Source organism: Euwallacea similis, chromosome 16 (assembly GCF_039881205.1).
Source record: "Euwallacea similis isolate ESF13 chromosome 16, ESF131.1, whole genome shotgun sequence".
Taxonomy (NCBI): Eukaryota; Metazoa; Arthropoda; class Insecta; order Coleoptera; family Curculionidae; genus Euwallacea; species Euwallacea similis.
In genome coordinates, this window is record NC_089624.1 from 1,798,121 (window position 1) to 1,820,777 (window position 22,657).

The following is a 22,657-nucleotide window of genomic DNA, read 5'->3' on the forward strand; positions in this document are numbered from 1 at the left end:
CCGTGCCGGCCGGTGAGATTCCAGAGATATTGTTCTGAAATAGTGAATGAAACACTCTTTCAAGAATAAACTATTACGAACGAGCATTAAATTTCTAAAAAGAAATCAATCTTCACCGGAAATTGAATTTGCCGAGTCATGTCGGACGTGATCTCATTAGCGACGTAAAGATCTTGGTCTTGGTCCAGCTACTATTCCTCCGTAAAGACGATCGACCGTGGATTTTATTTAACTGAAAAACTATTGTACCGCCACTGTTTTTCCTTCGCCTTAAGATGTACCTTCATACTATAAATTCGTGAAAGGCATTGGTTTGAAACCAATATAAATTTGACACACATCAAAGATTTTTCAGTGCTAACCAGGAAGAGATATGGTGAATTAGAAGTAGATTTGGTCAATATTTGAACTTGTGGTGTCATGAAGCTGTAATTTGTCTTTTTCTCTATTGGTGCAAGACTTTTTATTATTTAAGAGAGCCATGCGCATTAATCTGTTTATAAACATTGCTTTGGTTGGCGCATATATTCAACCGAGAAACCGACTTTTTAGTCTTTTTGGGGAGTTATTTGACGTAATAAAATTTTATTACTCAATTTAATTTTCAGACGAAGTCTAAAGCAATATGTGGAATGTCCATATAGGGTCAAACAATACAAATTGTTACTCTTAACATTTTCCCACATCGCCCTGCCATTACCATCTAAATCGAAAGAGAAAACAGTCCCTTAGCACAAAAAATAAGTCACATTGGGCAATAATTCAATTATCTACATAGGAACGCCCTCACAGTAGGAAATTGGACGAAGGGTACATTTTAGAACAAAACTCAATATCTCGGTGGGCCTAACCCATCGCCATGGGACACTTACGGGAGATTTCACCCTTTCTAAACCTTTTTCTGTTATAATGACTTTATTTCTACTTAGAGGGTGCTATACCAGGGAGAATTTTATATTACTCTACCAGGGGCCAAAATAACATGAAGGTGAACAACGACATGAAGAAGTCCAGTTGTGCCATGACAAACACTATGATCCTCATTCGGTTCAGTTTTAGTACCATTTCAGTTTAGTTTTCTTGCGCTCTGTTTTACTATTTCCTGCTGAGCCTTCTAATTAAAATTTGAAATTGTATTTTTATAAACCAATAACTGATCCACTGAAATTCGTTAACATAGACTGCACGCACACTAGATCTAATTCCATGTGACTTTCTCTAATTTAAAAATCTTCAAGATGCATTCTAACATATTGAAGATTCTATATTGATATTTGGATATTTTGTGTATTTCAAAATAGACTCCCAAATCTCGTTAATTTTATTATCGCTAAATTAAAAATAATTTTACATAAACAAGAAATATAATATAAAGAATTTATGGCCATGGCTCTCAAAACATTCGATTATCATCACAATGGGAATTAATTTTACTGAAATGTATGTGACAAGAATCCGTCTCATCGTCCCCGAAAATAAATAACGTTAAATGATTCACAAACATATTTATTTGAGTTACAAGAATTTTTGTATGAATAATTGTTTAAATTTGGCTGACTAATAATATATACTTTTTATATGCTTATTGTTGGTTCATGACGCATAATTCGTTTATAGAAGGACGAATTTTCGACTTGTAAAAAAGGTTGTTTTTAGAAAATCATTAATTCTCCATGAATTCTACCAATATTTTTGAAAGCCAGTAATCTCAAAATCAGTCCTCCCCTTTCATTGATCGAATAATGAGGCCCATAACAATTAGCCCAGGCAAGGTGATAATTGCGTAGGGCACATATGAAAAGGTTCTGCCCTATTTATACAAAGTTCTATTTAGATGTGATTAGTAGCTGTTTTCGAAACAGGAAGTGACCATTGGGTCGAATGTTACACGGGAATTAAGAACGGAAAGTCGAGCTTGTGTAATAATTCTTCTTTTGTCGGATGACTGTTTTGGAGATATACGTTTCAACAGAGGACATGTCAATTGATACATTTCGGAGATTTACAGATTTTTGGTGATACTAGCGAACTGCGCAATTTAGGCGAGCAGACACGTTTAATTTTATATATTGTGTCTTCTTCTATCTTTATCTTCTATCTATTTTCAGTGTCAATTTCTTTATCAATACTTTTGTAGTAATGCCAAGGCTTAATCTACAAAACTCAGACTATGTTTGATTTTGCCAGACAAAGAACAAGACCTGGTCTTGTGGTGTGATGTAATTAACTTCTTGAATACTTACAAATTTTTTATTACTTTAATTATTTAATATCATTTTCTGTATTGTTTGCAGGTCCACATAAAATCTTCATTCATCATGAATGGGGTGTGCGTAAGATGGCGAGGCTACATGGACCTCGAAAGACTGGATGGTTTGGGGGCCATTGAGTTCGACGAGGAAGCGGCCATGAGGGAAGATGCAGTCTTGAGAGAACAGATGGAAAGATACACACAAAGGCTCCGGGAGTACGAGGACAATAAACCTCGCTACAGGTCGGAAGATGAGGTACGTCATGCCCCTGGGGCTCATGCCATGGGGTCTAGCTCGACGGCCATGTCCATGAGAATGAGCCAACCGTTCATGAAACTTTATTAAAGTTATTAAATAGACGAGGGTACTTAGGATAGGGAATGGAAGAAGAATGTGGAATGCGCAAATGTGATTGTCAGGCGTTTATGTTAGTTCAGGTTAGTGCTTCAGTGGTGTTGCCTCATCTTTCCATAAAGTCGTCGAATTGCAAGCCGATTGTTATTGCCCTTGAAAACGCATTGAAGGATGCGCTGATAATTATCATAGAAGTTTGTGTGGAGTTTACATGATGCAAGCTATTAACAAGGGACTGGCAATAAGATAGCAACGGATATATGAGAGAGTACCACAACATTATTTTTGCTGCAGCTCACATATCCGTCACACCTCCTTATCTCTCTCTCCCTTCCCACATATAATCTCCCAGGTAGCATAATTTAATCCAGTGGACTTCCATATTCCGTCATCCTATGGATACGTGGAAGATCTACTGAAAATCCACAGGATAGTCTTAAACTGGATGGTCATTGTCAATTTCGTATGTCTCACTCGTGGGCAGCCATTTAGCCTCCATTATTAGTCCTTATACACAATATGTGTAGTTTTACTGTTCCCAGTTTCGAGGATAATCAAATCGAGCGAGATTGCAAGATTGTCTGATCATCATAATCACATCACGAGTCACTCTTAGGATTCGCTATCACCAAAAATCATGTGTGAGCTGTCTAAATCCGACTAGCCATCTATTGCCATGTGAGTAGCTTGCATTATCGAAACTAGGCATTGGTATTCTTTCTTATACTGGGTGTCAACTATGTTCTACAATAATTAAATTATTTCTTCGAAGTTTTTTGTGATGGTAAGATGAAATTTGGAGGAAAAATAAAATAAAATAATAAATGAAAATATGAAAAAGTCATTAAAGTTACTGCGCTCGGGGATGGCCTTAGTTGGTAGAACCAAACCCTGTAAAACTGTAAACGCTAAAAAATCAAAACTATTTTACCTAAAAGTAGTATACTTTAATACGTCACAAACTGTACCATAGTACTAGAATTTTTGGAGCCAAATAATGCTAACGGGCTTGTTCGGTATTTTCCCATATATTATTGTCGACTATCTAAGAGTAGCTAAATCACAAATTAAACATTTTCATTAGACGCACCACCGGTACACCATACCGTTTTTCAGGTTACAAAGTTTTTACTGAGCATGCGCAGGAGTATGTGTAGAACTCGAAAATTTTACTCAAATCAAACTCAAATAATTTATTTTCACTTCAAGTACTACACATGACCGCTGCGTAAAAAGTGGGATGTTCATTAATATGTTCATTGAAATTGAAGAAAACCCTATTATTTCCTAAGATGTTTGCAAACTGTGCCATTGTGCTCAGAATGAAAAGTAGTATCTACCAAACGTTAAATAAATCGGTAACATTAACTGATGTTAGCATTCGAAACAAAAATAATAAGAGGTTATATTTTTTAGATCAAAATATTGCCACTTGCTCAGTGACTGTCAATTTCGATTTTTGACAGCTTTCAACAGAAATTTGCAATAATGTTGTGTCATGTGTCATATCCTTTATGTGACAATATTATAAAATCACAAATTAAAATTATTTTAGAAAAAACTTAAAACTGTAATGTCTGGCTTAGTGGAAAAATTGCGTCACAAATTTTTTTTTTCCCAAATTTCAGATTAATGTCATAAAACACTTCGAACACATAAATCAGAAGTATCGTTGATACCCACTAAACATTGGATCTAAATAACGAAATGAACTTAAATAATTCTGATGCCTCAAAAGTTTGAACATACTTACATTGAATCAAAAATTAATAACAATGCTATAAAGGTGTACCTAGTAGGTAGTGAATGATGTTTTTAACATATTAGATGAAGCAACAAAATAACCAAAGATCTCCATTTACTCTGAAAGTTGTGATCTGATAATTTTATTATATTAGTAATAGGCGTGTGGGGGCATGAGATGTGAAAATTTCGTGTCTGTAGGGTACAGCTAAAAACCATATTCTATTGAAACAAATATCCTGAATGTTTTTCTCCTGATTATTGTTTCTTTACTTTAGATTATGATTTGCCTATTTTAGCATTTTGCCAGTGTTGTAGTTGAGTCTGATCTAACTTTTATACTACATACACTACTTTACACTACTTTTATACTACTATATGATTATTGTAGGCATTTTTTGGTTGAAACGCTTTTTAGAAGAACTTCCATCGTTCAAATTTAAACGTAAAAATTCACATACTTTACTAATTTTCTAATATCTAAAAATTATACAACAGTAAACGATTTTGCGGCGGTGGCAAAAAATCAGACTTCTGCTACATCACTGGTAACTTGAAAACTGATTGTTTTATTGTATGTAAGTTTGTAGTATTCTGTATTATTGTAAATAGGATTTGTTGTTAAACTTGATTTAATGCTGCGATATTTTGTGTAAATATTTGTTTAATTAAATTTATTTTCAAACGATTCATTTTGTGTTTTTTTCTCTCCCCCTTATTATTTTGTTCTTTCGCTTTTTATCTTTTGTTTTTATTCCTTTAACGCAACATCGACGATAGATTTCAATGGAATTGCTTTGGATTTTCACAAGAAGGCAAGGAATTGTTTGACTTTAAATACCATAATATCTAAAGACAAAATGTGGGGAATCTGTAGGCAGAAATTATCAGTAGGTAAATAACTTTTGTGATAGGAATATTTTGCTGCTAATAATCCTTAAATTTCTTATAAGATCACGATCGGTTATATCGCTAAACCAATATAAAAGCAACTTAATTTTAAAGACGGTGGGGATTTTGATAATTATATTCACCCTTGTCGAGAAGTAAGCCTCTATTAATCCCATGTAATGAATTACGAACAGAGAAGGTTTTTAATAAAAGAAGGCGAGTATTCTGTCTTTTCAGTCCTGTTAAAACATTTCACTTTAATTTGTGATATAATTAAGTGAGAAAATATATTGTGTTAAAGAAAGTGTCTCACGCATGAACGAAAAGTTTGTAAGTCGAGTCGAAGTCGAAATCTACGGATTGGCGAGTCCGTAGACCTCGTCTTCGACTCGGCCTACAAACTTTCCGCTCATGCGCACGATACTTTATCTAGCACAATTTATTTTGTCTCTTAATTATATTGCAAATTGAAGTTAGTTAAATTATAAATTGAACAGCCTCACTTGACAGCCCTTCGGCATTTACCCTAATCCATTAAAAAATAACAATAATTAAAAACAAGGTAACTACGATTAGCTGATAGCTGTTAGGAAATAACATTCTGTAACTAGTGATGAGATGCATTTTTTCTGCAACTAATATAACGTTGGGAATGAGTTATTTCTGACGTAGTATTGGAGGAAAATTATTGATTCTACAGGGTAGCAATGAGAAAAGTACAAGGCTTAGTACCAGGTGGTAGAGTTAGGAATTCCACGACCAACCTCTGCTAATACGAACGTCCCTAGAGTTACCAAAAATTACTTTTTTTAATTCGAAACTGGCACATAAATAAGTAATAGTATAGATTAAAATAGCTAAAAAAATCCATCTCCAGCTATGCTTCCAAAAGATCCTAAATCTCCCTAAGCATCCTCTTACATAAACAATGTAGCGTGGCGCTTATTTTTTCTATGCTTTTTTAGTATGGGCGGCTTTTTTGAAGGATTTAAGGGCTTACCGTTCGCTTCTGTCCCTTATTTACTCCCACTAAAAAAATAACAAAAGGGAATTATGAACGGTCTTGGATTTAATCGTATCAGTCTACAGGAAGCTTCGAAGTTGTCACGCTATAAAGACATGTTGATAGTTTACGGTTCCGAGGCAGGTAGCAGTTCAAGTAAAAAAAAAACAGACAAAGCACAGAATCAAAAAGGTAATTTAAAAAAAAATAAGAATTTAGTTTTCTCTATTAAACAACTTGTAAGAGTTTGACAACATTGGTTGGAAAAACCTAGTATGTATCAGTTTTTTTTTAGTTGCGAAGTTTGTTCCCTGAGACATCGTTGTCTTTGTATTTGCATTATTGTGCGAAGTCATTGTCCACAATAATACACGAATATAACATATTTTTTACAAGTGAATGTCTAAAAAATCTGATACATATCTAAATGATGAGCTTTTTTAAATTTTTTAAATAATTTTTTTAATAACTTTTAAAAATGTTTTTATTATTTAAAAATTTTCTTTTGTTTTTCGATACTACTGTTCCCAGTGTATCCGCAGTGCTGGACACTCAACTTGTCCCAAGAAACCTTACCCAATTATTAGCAGATCGTATACTTTCCAGTCCATTTCCGTAAATGCCATTTAAACACTCCTTCCCACGATAAGATCAAATACCAAAATGGACATTGACAATGAAAAACGTTTTGAAGCCGCCGGTCTTAAGTGAAATGTAAATCCCTTAATAACCTTCTTTATACCCAGATTTGCGCAAACAGTATACAGAGTGTCCTTACTAAATCGCACAAGAACAGATAGGTGTCAAAAAAATTTAATGCGCAAGCCGGATTTGGTTATTCGTTGATGCACCCTGTATGAGGATACAGGTACAGGTGTCACTGAAACTGTGAGCTATCGTTTAAGGGATACTTGGAATTGACCTTATCTTTGTTCAATATGTGGCAGGTAGCTGGACGATATTGATCTCTATAGTGTAATATATCAGGCAGGTAGCAACGCCGAGCTGCCTCTAGAAAACGTCACGTTGCAAAATTTCTCATAGATTTTACTATAAATTACCGTGACTCTTTTTGTCAAACAGGTGCTGTTTGATTGAATGAAATATTCACTGAACAAACAACGACCCTCGAAAATCCAATATTGAAATCCTCCTACAAAAGAACAACTATTTAAGAAGTTTAAACTACAGGGGTGTTTTATTGCAATCGCGGAGATATTTTGATTTCAATTAAATGGTTTTATTGAATCGAGCCCCCTCGCAGGAATGCCATTATCAACCCCTGTGCGATGGGGCGACATTTCAAAGGGGTGGACCGTAAACGGAGCCGGTTTAGATATCCAACTGGCCGGACTGATCCAAGAGGTTTTCTGTAAATTTAATTTAAACCTAATTTTATTATTTAATTTTATTGTTAGGGATAAACTGGTGAAAGCCTATAGCTCAGAGAAGAAAAGAAACAAATTAGCCGTATAAGTTGTAAAACGTATCAAATTGTTTCGAGCGTGCAGTAAATTTCCATTATCGCACGTATTTTCAAGATGAAAGAAGCATTCTACCGCATCTTACGAGTGCGAAAAGTGACTTTTCGCATGCGTACAGGATAATACAAAGTAGTTGTCCCTCTGAACCATGGAGACTAAGAAATGAACACTGTTATAGAGGGCGTTCTATGAACATTGACACAATTTAGGACAGCGGATTAGAAGATCAAAAAATATAGCGATTATAGGCTTATAGGAACATTGATCTATTTTATTATACAGGGGGTTTAGCAACATTTTTAATTTAGTTAGTAGGAAAACTTGTCACAGCTTCTAAACTATGTACATGGAAAGTTGTTCATAAGGGAATTTTTGAACATAATCGATTTACTTACAATAGTTTTGATTCGTTCCTCTCCGAGCAATTTCCAGCCCGTAGGTTAATTTCTGCGAAAATTTGCAGATGAAAAAAAATTGCTGTCTATAGGGTGTAAACCCTATAGACAGAAAGAACATAGCAACCGAAGCGGCACATGATGATGGGCGTATCGAAGATGGGAGGGAGCTAATTAATCCATGCCTCTGGAAAATGGATAGAAAGGAATAACCAGAATAGGCCAGACTACACGCAATCAGGTGGAGACTTAAAAATTCGATCTTGGAACAGTCCTGGCTAAAAGCCAAGATCTAGATCTATGCAAGATGTATCCGGAAATATTTTCACAAATGAAACTAATTATTTTAGACCTCAAAATAGGAAGAAAACTTCATACAATCTGGTATGGGAAATGCATGTAATGCATAAATTAAAAATCGAGACATTCGGACTTCCTGTTTTAAAAGAAAAAAAGCAAAAATACACTGATGAAAATCCCATTTATAGACAACTCTACTTTTGCCGATCGGGAGCATAAGGGGGTGAAAATTCAGGAAAAGGAAGAGGGTCCCTCGACAGAGAGATTGGCCGTCAGTACGGGATCCTAATAAAGAGCCCCCTCTAATTTGAGAGGGTCGCGCCCTTCAATGCCACCCTCGTTGCTCGTTATAGAAACAACGGAGAACTTTGGCCCTAATACACAATCCAAAAAAGCTCTTCTATTATGCGCGAATAATAATAAATCGCATTCCCTTGTTGTAAGTAAGGAAGATGGAATTTGTAGGAGTAATGCGGAAAATGTATTTTCAGGTTAGTTCAGGTTAATTCAGATTAGTTGAGGTTCGCATAACTGTAGGAACACAAGGTGTCGGATTTTAAATCTGCTACCAACCTCTTTTTAAATCCTCCACCCATTTTGCAACATGTCATTGACGACAAAGATTATCAAAAATAGAGCGTAAATTAATTTTAAATTTAATAAATAATTTTTCAAAAATTTTGGTCCCTTCCGAATATTTTAAACACAGGACGAAGTCAAAATATTAAAGTTTTAAAACAGCATTTCACTAGGCTCAAAAATGCTCTTTTTTTAAGTTTCGCGAATCCCTTTCCATGACTGCTATGCTGTTAATTCTTCTGTGGAGTGCCCTAAAGATTTAGATAAGAACTTGTTGCTCCCAGGACTAAGGCGGGTATGGTTCAATATCCAGATTCAGCTCTAAAAATTCTTAACATGTGGAACGCATTAACTAATCCGATTGACGGATTAAAGGGCAAACATTCACAAATAAAACTCCTAAACTGCAACCCTATAGGACCTCGGGACATGTCTCAATTGCGTGGGAGACACGAGGTGAACAAACAGATTCTGAAATTAATGCCGAGGATTTCAATTCAAGGGATGAACCCGGTGTATAAATAGTAAATCCTACGGACTAACGCTTTTAGCGGGATGAGGAAATTCATTCGGGAACAAGCTTAAGGGTAGATTAAAGCTGTCTTAGTTCGAGTGAGAGAGAAAGAATAAAACGGGAATTTCTCACCCTCTAGTAATACGGGGATGACCCGCTGAATATCAAATTCTAAATTAATACATCAATGCTCTTGAAAATTATAAATATTGCGAAAAATATCCAAATATTATACAAAACGTTCATGGCCTCTTCAGATCAAGTGCTTAAGGCTTTCTTAGTTCAAGTCAAAGAGAGAATTAAACGGGAATTTCTCACCCCTCAGTAACACAAGGACGACCCGCTGGGTACCAAACTCCAAATTAACACGTCAACGCTCTTGAAAATCATAAATATTGCGAAAATGTCTAAATATTATAGGAAATGCACGGTGCCACTCGAGATTGAATGGGCGCAGCCAATCAAGGGCTGGCCCTTAATAATAAATCATCTGTCGGATCCTGGCATTATGTTATTACTGATATTTGCAGCGATTCAACATCCTGTTTAGGCAAACAAGGGAACAAAGAGCCGTTGCACCGGTCAGTTTTGGCACAAAAGGTTATTGGGCCCTATCACCGTTCCAGTTCGCTTTCACTTAGAAGTTAAGTAGGACGGAAGGGCGCAAGTGATTTTTCAAAAGGATCGATCTTTCAGTTGGTCTTTTGGTCTTTTTTGTTGTCGAGAATTTCAGTCTATTGTTGGTTGTAGGATTCCGATATGCATGTTAGTTAGGGCATTTAACTTTTCAATCGCCATTCCTACAACGAAAGAGGAACTTTTACAGCAGCAAATAAAAATACTACGTGGGCAATAAAAAATGGTATACATTTTTATTTCTTTTTCTTCAATTTCGAGTTGATTTTCGACACCTTCAAAAATCCCTAAAAGGAGAAATCTAATGAGTATAAGTCGTGACGTCCTGGTGGTCACGCATGTTTGCCCTAATCAATCTTTCCTTATTGGTGTCGAGTAATAAGCACGGACGGTATCCTACATAAAGCAAAAATATTCTCTTAAAACTAGATGAACGTCCTCCAAAACTAAAAGTAACTCGTTTCTTAAGAAGCTCAAGTCCCATTTTCTATTTAGCTTTGTCCGAAAGTTAACTGGAACCAAAATCCCAGTACCCTAAAATCTCACACAACACATTAATTGGAAATTCATGTTGAAAGCGACGTTCCCTCATTAAACGAGGATTTTATGTGTCGGAAGAGTCACTCTTTTTACAATTAAACATACCTCTTTTTGTAAATGTGGGCTAGCCGGTGAGTGAATGAGTGAGTAACATTTTATTAAAAAACAAACAAACTTAAACGAGGCATATTTAGCTGAATCGCTCTATTCTGGTAACACACTATCTAAATGTTTCTGGGACATCCTGTACACTTCGATAAATATATAGTAAGAGGACACCTACCTATACATACATCGTAGATTTTTCTTATCATAGTTATCAACACCATTATTTTTCTTTGGCTCATTAATGGGATTCTAATAAGTCAAAACATGGTACTTCAAATAGCAGTAACCTTTTCAGAATCAGCATTCATTGAGCTCGTTCCGCCCTTATTAGACACCCAGGGGGGGTGCCCCCCAGGCTTCATGACCCCCTTCGTGCTGTCAAAAACTAACAATCGCCCTCTCAGCACGATCGTGCCATTCAAGCGCTCAAAGGTGCCGAAGTGCAAAATCAAAAACGAGGGACTCATATTTGTGTTTATGATGCCCCCCGGGTGGATTCAAGTTTAGCCACGTTTTTGTTACAGTATTTCCCAGTTCGGAGAGCATATGTCATGGGAATAATAAGTTTTGAAATTTTTAACTGACGTTTTAATGCTGTTTGCATTCATCGCAGGTATTTTTCAAGAGGCACTATAGAAAGGGCGAATTTGGCTGCTATTTTTGCTCGAAAATAAGAACTTCTATTGGTTTTAATAGCGATTAAAATTTAAGTGCCTGCCAATTTAACCAGGATTTAATGTTGTTAAACGGGACATTCTTACCAGCCTAAGTTTTCTGTGTACTTGATGATTATCAGTTTACATAATCAAAATTTTAAGGTCTAAAAATGGTTCCCTTCTCTTACAGCTCAGAATGGCGAATAATCATCTGGGCCATCATGGTCACCACGGTGCCGTCACATCCCGCTGCCACGGACCACCAAGGTAAAGAGATGATGGCATTTTTAAGACCCACAAGGTGTAAATTATAAGGTGTCAGTAATTTATATAGTATATAGGGTGTGTAAAAATATTCACGAACTATGAAAAACTGTGTAGGGTTAAAATTGCAATATGTGGTATATACAGGGTGTTTGCCAAGTATGGTTCGTAACTTTAGGACACAATTTCTTATGGTATTTAAGGAAAAAAGTTCCTATAAACATGTGGCGGGAAAAGTTTAGATTCCAAGATACAGGGCGTTGAAAATAGAAAATATATATTACGACGCATGTCCACAAACTAAGTTCCGATTTGTCAAGACAGCTACAAAACATCTTTCGTTTTAATTCTTTTATTGAAATTTGTTTAAATATATCTTAAATTATTTCTCAACATAATCGTCATTTGTATTCAAACATTTATCATAACAAGCTTTTGTATACCACTATCTAGGAAATGATGATAATCACTGAGTGCGAGATCGGGATTGTAGGGTGGATGATCAAAAATTTACCATTTAAATTTCTTCAAAAGTTATTGTATGAAACCGGCAATGTGCGGTTGTGCATTATCATGCAACAAAACATTTCCGGAAGTAAGAAGACTTGACCGCTTATTTTTTATGGCCCTTCTTAGACTTTGTAGTGTAGCACAATAAACAACTACGTTTATTGTTTTTCTTTGCTTCATGAAATCTACAAGCAAAATGCCGTGCCTATCTCAAAACACAGTAAAACTGCACACTTCTAAAAATAGGTTTGTGTTAGTTTAAAAAAATTAAAAGACCTTTTTTATTGTAAAATGTTAGGAGAGTCCGAAAATAATCAAAATAGTTCAAAAAATCCATTGGCGTTCTACATTTTATGACAAAAACGTCGACTGACTCACCCCTAACTACTTTACTGGTGGCAGATGAAAATTGATTTTATGTTAAAAATGCAGCTCCTTACTAAGATACACTAACAGCAAAATTTTAAGTACCTGATGTTGATGGTTCCAAATTTATTTCAAATAATAATATATTTTTTTATTTTCAACGCCCTGTATCTCGGAGTCTAAGCGTTTCCGGCCACATGTTTATAGGAACTTTTTTCTTTAAACACCATAAGAAATTATGTCTTGAAGTTATGGACCGTACTTAGGAAACACCTTGCATACAAATTATTAGCGCTGTATGATTTTCCCTTCATAAGTCATGAGCAACACAATTATTCGTTAACAGGTCATAATAATACAATTATTCCTCTACGGACATGGGTTTAGCGCCAAAATGCACTTAATGATACGTCAATCTGAATTTCATATCAATATATCAAATGCGGGCGCAAAGTATTGATGTGCAGCAAATATGTGCGGAAAGTAGTTTTTTCAATAATTCTTACAAAAAAAACAACAGCATTGCGCTACTTCTTAAGTAATGTTTTTTAACTGAAACCACTAACCCAACTTAAAAATTCGTCAATCGACACATTAGGGTGACAAAATAATATTGGTATACGCTTGTTCTCCAGGTCATTCGAAACAAATGTTCCACTGTCCCTTCAAAAAGGGTTTCGCGATTTGCATAGGGCCATTCGATGTGCTTTTTCTGATCGAACCCTTCCCAGTTCAACTGCGAATATTAACGTCCGATATTAACTTGTAAACAGATGTCAGAAATTTTATGTCGATTTCACGTTTAGTGTTTTTTTGTCGCTGGGGATTATTAGGCCAGATAAATCATTGTGTTGACAGGGTGATGATAGGGCTGATTTTTGCCTCGGGGACTGTCTTAGGAATGCAAATTAAAGCGTTGATGTTAATGAACTTAAGGGTGAAACGCAGGAATATTTTCTATGATACTATACGAGTCCCATGAGATTGATTGCTGGTTTATTAAGGTTTAATCCCTACTGGGTCAATGCGTGTCACTTCTTATTTGATTCGTCAAGTAAGCAGAGAAATCTGGGGCGTTTGAGTAAATATTGACAAAGCTCTCTTAGGTGTTATTTCTGAAATAATTTGGCAGGAAACATGGCAGAGGTACACGTGCCGGAAAGCCGTGTTAGGCCACGCGATTATAAGGTTTTGGGATAAGACGTTTTTGATTAATTCCTTGATGAGAGAAGGGATGAATGAAAAAAGGAATTAAAGATAAAAAATTAAAGAGAAAGGAAAAAAAGAAGAAAACAAGATAGCAACTTGCCTGTTGATATCTTATAAAGTATCTGAGGTACAGCATCACTTTGATCCTCAATTTTTGCAATTATTTTGTACCAAAAATGAGGGTACGAAGAAAGGTTCTTTGCGAGGCTTCGCGACACTGAAGTATCCACAGTAAATATAGAACGCATGAGTCCATTGAACTGATAAACAGTACATCGAAAATTTCGAAAAATGTCAAAGAAGGGAGGATTTTTTGTCACTTTTAGAACTTTGAATGGCGATAACTCGGGCAGATGTGGGCCAATTACCTTAAAAAATACTTCAAATTAATATTCTCGACAATCTCTTTAAGATGTCTCTTTTTTTTCAAATTAATACGGTCTCGAAAAACGGCGCTTTAATTTTTTTTCAGTAAGACCACGATCAATTTCCAATTTTACAGGGTGTCCGTTTCTGGAGTTCAACCATGAGCACCTCGGTAAAAAAAGTTGTAAGTAATTTTCGCTGTGCTAAAAATAGTTCAGTTGCTTAAAATTTGCTTTTTGAGTATTCAACCCGCTGGCTCATTCATAGATGTATAAACACAATAATTTTGCTCTTATCGCACATACATTAAGAAAATATTCTGATGCTTGTAAGAAGCTAAGACAACGCCCCAATTGTCACCCAAACATTGAATTATTTGTCTAGTCATATTTGCTGCTTAGTCAAGCAAGGTGATACGGATTTACTTTAAATTGTGACATCTATCCAAGGGGTACCCTTGTCAACAGAATCCCAGGTAAAATCACCCGATTTCCTGGTCTAATCACCCCCCGTTGTCGCTACTGTGCTCTTTCTAAATGGTGACACTTACACAATGGCACAAAAAAGACCCTTGCAGTAACCCAAACAAAAATTCTCAAATTGAACCATTAAAACGGCTAGAACATAGTGCTGGGTCACTGAGTCTGAAACTGATATGTTTGAAGATCTTTGAACTTCTCAAAGGGCTCTTAGTTTATGTCAGGATGTTATATGTACCGACAAAAGGGCATTTGCTATTATCTCGTAAAAATGCAAACATCTAAATTGACACTTGAATTTTTTTATTTTTTTGGGGAGGCAGGTCAAGGCTCCCTTTATAGAAGCTTTTCTAAGGGAATACTTCAGGATAATTGATGATTTGGCTAAGCCTTAGAGTGTAGAAATATTTAGTGTTATATTGCTTTTCAGGGGCGCAAATAACACAAAAAAGCCCCAAACATAAAAACAATTCTCAAATTGAAACATTAAAATTACTAAAAAATGGTGGAGGGTCACTGGGTCTGAGACTGATGATCTTTGACCTTTTCCAAAAGCTCTTATTTTAGATCAGGATGCTATATCTGTAGGCAAAAAGGCCGGTCAAGGCTGCCGTTAGAGAAATCTCTTCAAGGGACTAATTTAGGATAATTTGACTAAGCTTTAGCGTGTGGGAATATTTAACGTTTTATTGTTTTGCAGGGGGGAGCGAAGGCTGACATAAACGAGAGGAGCGCCGAACGGTTTTATAGCATTCTCCAACTCATTAATGTGCAATGAAAGGTTTTGTCTGTAAAAATAACATTGGAAATTTATGGTTTTTTAGCTAGTAACTTTAGTTGTTCTAAAGCCCAAGATACTTGATTTATTCGTCATAAAGATGTATAGAACTGCAACACTGTAATTTTCCCATTGTAATAAATTTAACACGTGTAAAGGAGAAACAATGAGAAAAATACATATTTCGCCATAACAAGTGTGAATAATTACACAATAGCAGCAGCTTTATTAGGACGTATTAAGGAATTATGTACGGTTGGTATCCGCAGAAACGAACCCTTTAATATAAAGCAAAATTGTCTCAGTGGAATACAATGCCTTTTATTTCTCACCCCTTTCCCCAAATCGGTGAAATTATCAACATGTGCCGCATTGACCCCCTAAATTATGACTTTATAGATAAATGACCGGTCGATACAAAAAAAGAGTTATAGTTTTTGGGATAATTCGTAACACGTGTTCGATGACGTTTTATGACCCATGGAGTCAGACAATTTAGTTACAGATGGAAAAATTATGGAGAACGTTTAGGAGGTCTGGTGGTACTATAGTGTAATGTACTTCGATGCAGGAAAATAATGAAACCGTCCTTTGGTTCTGGTACTACTATAATTAGCGTTTTAATGGTCTTATTTCTGCATAGGAAGTCCCTTATAACTGACTTAGGCCTATATTTATATCTAAACTTACCAATTAGGAGGGTTGCTTCGTGTCGATATGTTAATTACTGTTGAATTTTTTCAAGTTCACCTTTGGTTTATCTTCACTACTTTATTATTGAGCTAAAGATTGAGTTTGTGTGTGCACTAATGGTGCTTTTTCATGGGAAAGATAAATAAATCTTGATGAAAAAATATTAATAACCGATTTAGCTTCTAAGAATATTGCGTCACTAATAGCATTCGATGGGCACACTACAGTATGGTATAAAGACGATAGCATATCATACAGAGAGATCATTTAAATTTCACATCTAGTCGGCTGTGAAGTTTGTTGAAAAAAAGAACGTACGTCGATAAAAGTAAATAAAGCAACATAACCTCACTCGGCTCTTTTATCAAAAACTAATTTTAACATCACTTTGCCACATATGATGGAGCTACGACCTACTTTTTATCTTTTATCTCTCTTGTATGAAATCTCACAGCTGGCTAGATATGAAATTTTAATGATCTCATAGTAGTGTAGTAAAAATTGTGGACGAAGTGATCGAGAATTGGGAATTATACATGTTTTGTGAATTGGTTTGTACAGGGCGTTCTAGAAAAATTTGTACAGCTGAGCATAGCGTGCCCGCTGATAGAAGAATAGAGCGACTTAGCTAAATTTGCAAAAATTTACTATTTTCATTCTATGTATAGAGGTAGGTATTTTTTACCCTGTAAATTGGGATAAACCTCATAGTTCTTGATTAACCGTCTTCAAATGGTTCATTTTTTGGATACGATATACATATTCACTTAAAATATATGTTTCAAGCCAATTTTTATCAGTACCGATAACCTCAATATTTTATGATTTCTGATACTCCGAACTCCTCCATTCATCAAAACGGTTTTGTGTCAAAAACTCGCATCTCTACTCGTTTTCGAGATATTTTTAATTAAGCGCGTCGATGTGTAGGTGCGGTATCAAGAAAAATCTTCAACTCCAGTTGGAGGGACTGAACAAACTTTTTTGTGTTGTTTTTCTCAAGAGATGAAATCTCTCGAGACACACTATGAAATCCCACACTATCCAGTGTTTTGACCACTGGATAGTGTGGGATTTATCCGAGGCACATTTCCTCTCGTCTCAACCCTTATGTTGCCCCAATGCGTCGTAGACGAAAGTGGTTCCGGACACCTATGTACCGAAACACATTGGGTTCCCCGGAATCGACCTAAGGCACGACTTCAGGGCCCAAATGAACCGAAACATTAATTTATGTAGGAATAAAGTTGTGATTATAAGAACGCCCTATTAATTATCATAACAATATGAGCGGTACTAACCAAAAATGTGTACTTTAATTCATAACCAGCTAAAATCGATTCGTTTCCAATAATTTACTAATTGCAATATGAGTAACTACCAAACTTCTTAACAAGTCATGCATAAAGTGCTAATTCTACACCCGAGGCATTGGTGGTGTGACATTTATTTTTTCCGTAATTGTAAATAAAAATTATAAACGCGGTCACGAGCAATTTGTTATAAACAAAAAGATCATTCGGGTGTGAACTTTCTCTCTGACTTTTCCACATCGGAAATATATAAACTGCGTAACAACTTTTTGCTTCACCAGCTCTGATTATAATTAGTGATCGATAATTTTTAGGACAGCGATTATTAATGAGCCAAAGCTCATTCCCGTATGATAAACTGAGATTACGCTTTTGATGATTCTCCAATTAACCTAGGATTAAGTTGGTAAGGGCACGTGCACGTGCCTACATGGGTGGCCACGTGATGAGATAAAGAAGGGTCCCATGAATACATAATTAAATCGATCTGATCTGTCGCTCATTATTAATCGTGTGACATAATAGTTTGGGGCTATTGAAGAAAGAGGCTTTTGAAGGGGTCTTATTCAAAATTGGTGTTTTTCGCGGGTCAGGACGTTTCTGAGGTGTCACAAAAATTGCTGCAAAGGGGTAAAAAATTCCAAAAGAATAAGTGGTCGTTTGCTACTCATGTGGTGCTGTGCCACTCATTGATTCTTTTTTTCTACCACTTGAAATATTTGTGTGGTGGTCCTTTGCTACTCAAAATTTTCAATCTTGCTAGGTGTCCCAGAAAAAGAAGTGCGTCACTGATATTCGTGAATATTGATTTCCCCTAATTATTCATTTTATATTAACAAAAAACAGTGTCGTATCAAAAGATGGTTAAAAAGGTGAGAACTAAACATTCCTAGAACCTAGAAGAAATCAATCAGTGGCGTAGCACCACTGATTATTTTTTCACTACTATGTCACTTCCATAGAAATTCAGGGTGGTATTGAGGGGTGGAGAGGGAAATAACAAAATGATAAAATCGAGTTGGTACAAAAATCCCTTTAAGTTAAAATAATAAATCTGTTTAAGTTGAATAATTTATGCCCATGTGTCACTACAAAATTAACTCCAATAATTCCGTTAAAAAGGAAGAAAATAAATCGAAAAACCACTTAAAATCCTTTAAACCGCCCCAATTTTCGGAAGCATTTCAAAGATGTTTTGTTTTCACAAATGGCTTTATTTTTAGTTAACGATCCTGAACTATTGAAATGTTTTGACACATTTCTCTTGGGATTAACGTCACATATAAATCTCACACTAATGGTTCACATGGAACGGAAACAGATAATTTCACTAAACACGACGGCTTTTATCTTTCTTCCTATGCCGATAAATATTCCTGTGAACTGGTTAATAATTCTCACATCGCTCTGGTTAATTTATTATTATGCGATTACCTTATCACAATAAGGATTTTAGCGGTGAAGGTGTAGACTGCAATGTAGACGGATTTGTAGACTCGGAAATCAGGCTATCTGTGTTTAATAATATTATATGTAATATCGTCTTTTAATTTTGAGGTGAAAATTGCAACATCCAATTTTTTATACTTTCAATATTCATGAAAATCAATGGCGTACTTCATGATTAGAATTTCTACGAGTTTTTGAGATTTAGTCACTTTCTAAAATTATTTCTTTCGTGTTGCTTCGATCTCTCAAAAATGTTATGAGCGTTGGTTTAGTTACAAGCTGTAAAATTCATTGGCGTATCAAGAATATTTTAAAATACAGCAATTTTCCTTTTTTTTTCTTTTGCTTCCTCGGCTGGTTTTTACTTGAAGAAAATCGAGATCTGGTCGTTCTTGGCTTGAGTGGCTTATAAAAACACATCTCGCTTTTGTATGCACAATGAAATATATTCGATGCGATTAGCTGAGCCACACTTAACAATTAAGGAGCCACCGTATAATATTTTCGAATATCTTTATAATATACAGGGTGTCCATCCATGAATCTCAAGTATGAGGTCTGACTTGTTTCTTATTTTGTTATTTAAAAGGCAGTGCAAACTGCAAAACTGAACCTTAATATTTGATATATTAGCGTAATCAGGAAAACAGCTGAATTCCAAAAATGTAAAAATTTAAAATGGTACTCGTAAGAAAGAACGAAGTTGATACGGATTGCCAGAAATAGATACGTCGTGTTTCAAATATGACAACGCCCTATTGTACAAGATGAAATTTAGCAGTGATGAAGTGTCAATTATTTTGAATCAACTCGTCAAATAAACTGAGGAAAAAATATGGACGTTTTTTCAAAACTTCATGTTTTTTCTCAGAAAATCATCTGATTTTTTAAAATTTCGAAACCGTTATCCTTGACCTCCTAATTGTGCAGCTTTACCTCAATTTAATCAACCTCCTATCTTTTATGAATACCTAAATCTCCATGGCTGATTTTCAGGAATGAACATCCTATATATATATTCTAGGAAGCCGAAAAAATTTGGTCCTACGACCCTTGAAGAAATCATATTTATTTTTCGAAAACCTAAAAAGTTCATTAAAAAAATGTATTGATTGGTTTTTGGACACGACGCCTTGCACAATCCAGCTATAATTCAAATTCTGGTAAATTCGACAAGGCCCGTCCCAGACCGAAAAGATTCTTGGCCCTTTAGTACTAGGCCATTTGAGAAATAATTGAATTTTTCACACTTGATTACTCTTCATTCTCCACTAGAATGATTTTAAACTATATCCATTTAACAAAAGGGCAACCCTTTACTCGCATTGTGAAAATTTAATGTTTCGGAAGAATCACGCCAACTTAATGATGTTGTAACAAATGTAATAAAAATGTTTTTGATTTGTTCACAGACTGTGCATGTCGTCCCCCTTGGATTCACTAACAGAAATTTGAAAGCTTTTGATGTAGGTAAAAAATTGCGACATCCTGGTGGTCTTCAGAGTACAGCTGAACTTATAAAGTGAACCCAGGTAAGTGTTACATTTAAGTAAGTTGCAAAGATGGCATCAAAGTGAGGTACTTATTCACACCAATGGGAGAACTTTCAGCTATTAATCAGTCCACCTAGATCCTTACAGTCATATTATAGCATAAAGTCGCGGATTTCACTTTTGTTAAATCGTATATTTTTTCTAAACCCGGTACTTGATGATCATTCATTTGGGCGTTCTGAGTGGATCTCACCTATAGTACAGTATGATGGAAATTTCATTTCCAGCGTAGGATAGTGAGGCCTCATTTTAGTTGAAGAAAATTAAGGCCTATTACGACTTGACGTCGCATTTCAGCTCCGAATTTAATTAATTCGAACGCCCCGAAGATTATTAGATCTCATCAGTTCAGTTCACGTCGAGCGAGATTTAAACTCAAGCAGGATTCAGCAATGTAAACAGTCAATATGTTGGCCCTGCAGGGAAATATCCTACCTACGCCATCTATCATCTTTCAGTTTGCAAATTTGGCGCAACTTTTCAAACTTCAAAACGGAGTATTTGTGAACTTTAAATTGCGCAACTTTGCCCCCATTTTAAACCAGATCCTCGTGGTGGAGCTCCAGAAATGGATACCCTGTACGTATTGGAAAGTATTTTTTTAAGTATCTAGGTAAGTTCAGGTGTGGTCCCTGCCCCTTATTCAGTAAGGATTAGATTACGCTTCGCGTCACTTGGCATGGGCGAATTGATATGAAGAGGACGATCATTGTTTCACGCTCAGCTGCCTCCGATTATTAGGGAGTAACAGTGACTTGTAACGTATAATTACGAAACCCGACCTGCTACACGGCTTTTTGATCCCTTAACAATGAGTTTTCATAAATAGAAGTCAAAAAGAGTTTTTTTTCAAGAAAAGTAGGCACAGGGCAAGTAAAAAAATATATATGTAAAAGTAATAAAGAAAAAATATATAAAAATACAATATGAAAAGCGATCGGACCTTTAGCTGAATGCGAAAATAGAGAATGATTGTTTATTAGCTAACCAAGATCAGGTGTGTGCAGCTACTTCCACTCACATGATTCATGGTTTAGTATTTAGACCTAAAAACTTCCGACTCATATAAAATGTCGCAATCGAAGAAGAAGAAGAGGAAGCAGCGCCAACGTGGTGCGCTCATTAAATTATAAGATTAATAGAGATGTGAATCACCTCAATGAATCATACTCATAGGCTGGGCACTCGACGGCAGGTCAAATTCAGAGGGAATCCTGAGAAATTGGGAAGAATGGAAATAGAAATTCTTATAAAATAAAATTGTGCAGCACCCATCGAGGGTAATTTAATATTTCTTTCATGTGACCGTGAACTAGTCAATTTACCGCACGTGTGCATGTTAAAATTTTTACTGTTCCGCAATATAATTTTCTCAATTTAGAACAGACATAAAAAATTGATAAAAATGATTTTATTAAAAAAATTATACTTTACACGTGTAAGAAATACGTCTTACCGCATTCGGACTGCTGAAATCGTTCTGCCAGCTAGCAATTGGCGTGGGGTCAAGTCTAACTTCCCACAATCGTTAATTAAATAAATATCATGTTAGTTACATTTCAGAAATCGGTGTGGTCAATTGTTCGCTTAAAATTCTACTTATTATTATTTTCAACACTTCCAGATCCCTTCTGAATCTCCATAACACTAAAATCGTTGATTCACTTAAGTCCTTTATACATTCGTCCCGTCCGTTCCGTATGGTTTTCAATTTCGGAAGGATCGTTATTGATTTCGAATTGCCCCGTGAAAAAAAATCATTGGAAGCCGACAAGAAGTTTGAATAAATTCGGTTCTGTCTCAGTACCTCTGCATAACAAGACTGCAGATTATGAATGAATGATGTATTTTATTCATCATCCATCTAGGTAGATGAGAAATTCAAGATGTTAAAGTAGTTTTGAATTACCTTGTATGATAAAATTTATAACGAAATTTAAATTTTTCTACGACAGCCAACTACCGACTTAAAAATTATGTCGAAAGATCCTTAATTTCGGGGTTTACAGCACGAAAAAAACAAACATCAAGGGTCCAGTAGTCATTTTCGTAATAGTTGCTAGGTACTGTTAGTTATAGGGTACTGAAAAAAAATAATCCACCTAAGTTTTATTAGGGGATTTATGAAAAGTTTCCTCTATAAAATAATTAACAAAAATCTCAAGAATTCTATCTTAGTTATTAGTGTAATAACTTTTACAATCGAGAAATAAGGTATGTTG

General features: G+C 35.5%; 1 protein-coding gene across 1 annotated transcript in view; it reads left to right on the top strand.

Annotated features, from left to right (window-relative positions):
- Positions 1 to 15,729, top strand: part of LOC136414012 (protein big brother-like) — a 30,845-nt gene extending 15,116 nt beyond the window's left edge. Inside the window, exons 3-5 of the mRNA XM_066397797.1 lie at positions 2,295 to 2,507; positions 11,646 to 11,722; positions 15,350 to 15,729. Of these exons, the coding sequence (XP_066253894.1) occupies positions 2,295 to 2,507; positions 11,646 to 11,722; positions 15,350 to 15,371 (312 nt within the window). The 3' untranslated portion in view covers positions 15,372 to 15,729. The remainder of the gene's footprint in view (positions 1 to 2,294; positions 2,508 to 11,645; positions 11,723 to 15,349) is intronic.
- The last annotated feature ends 6,928 nt before the right edge of the window (positions 15,730 to 22,657 follow it).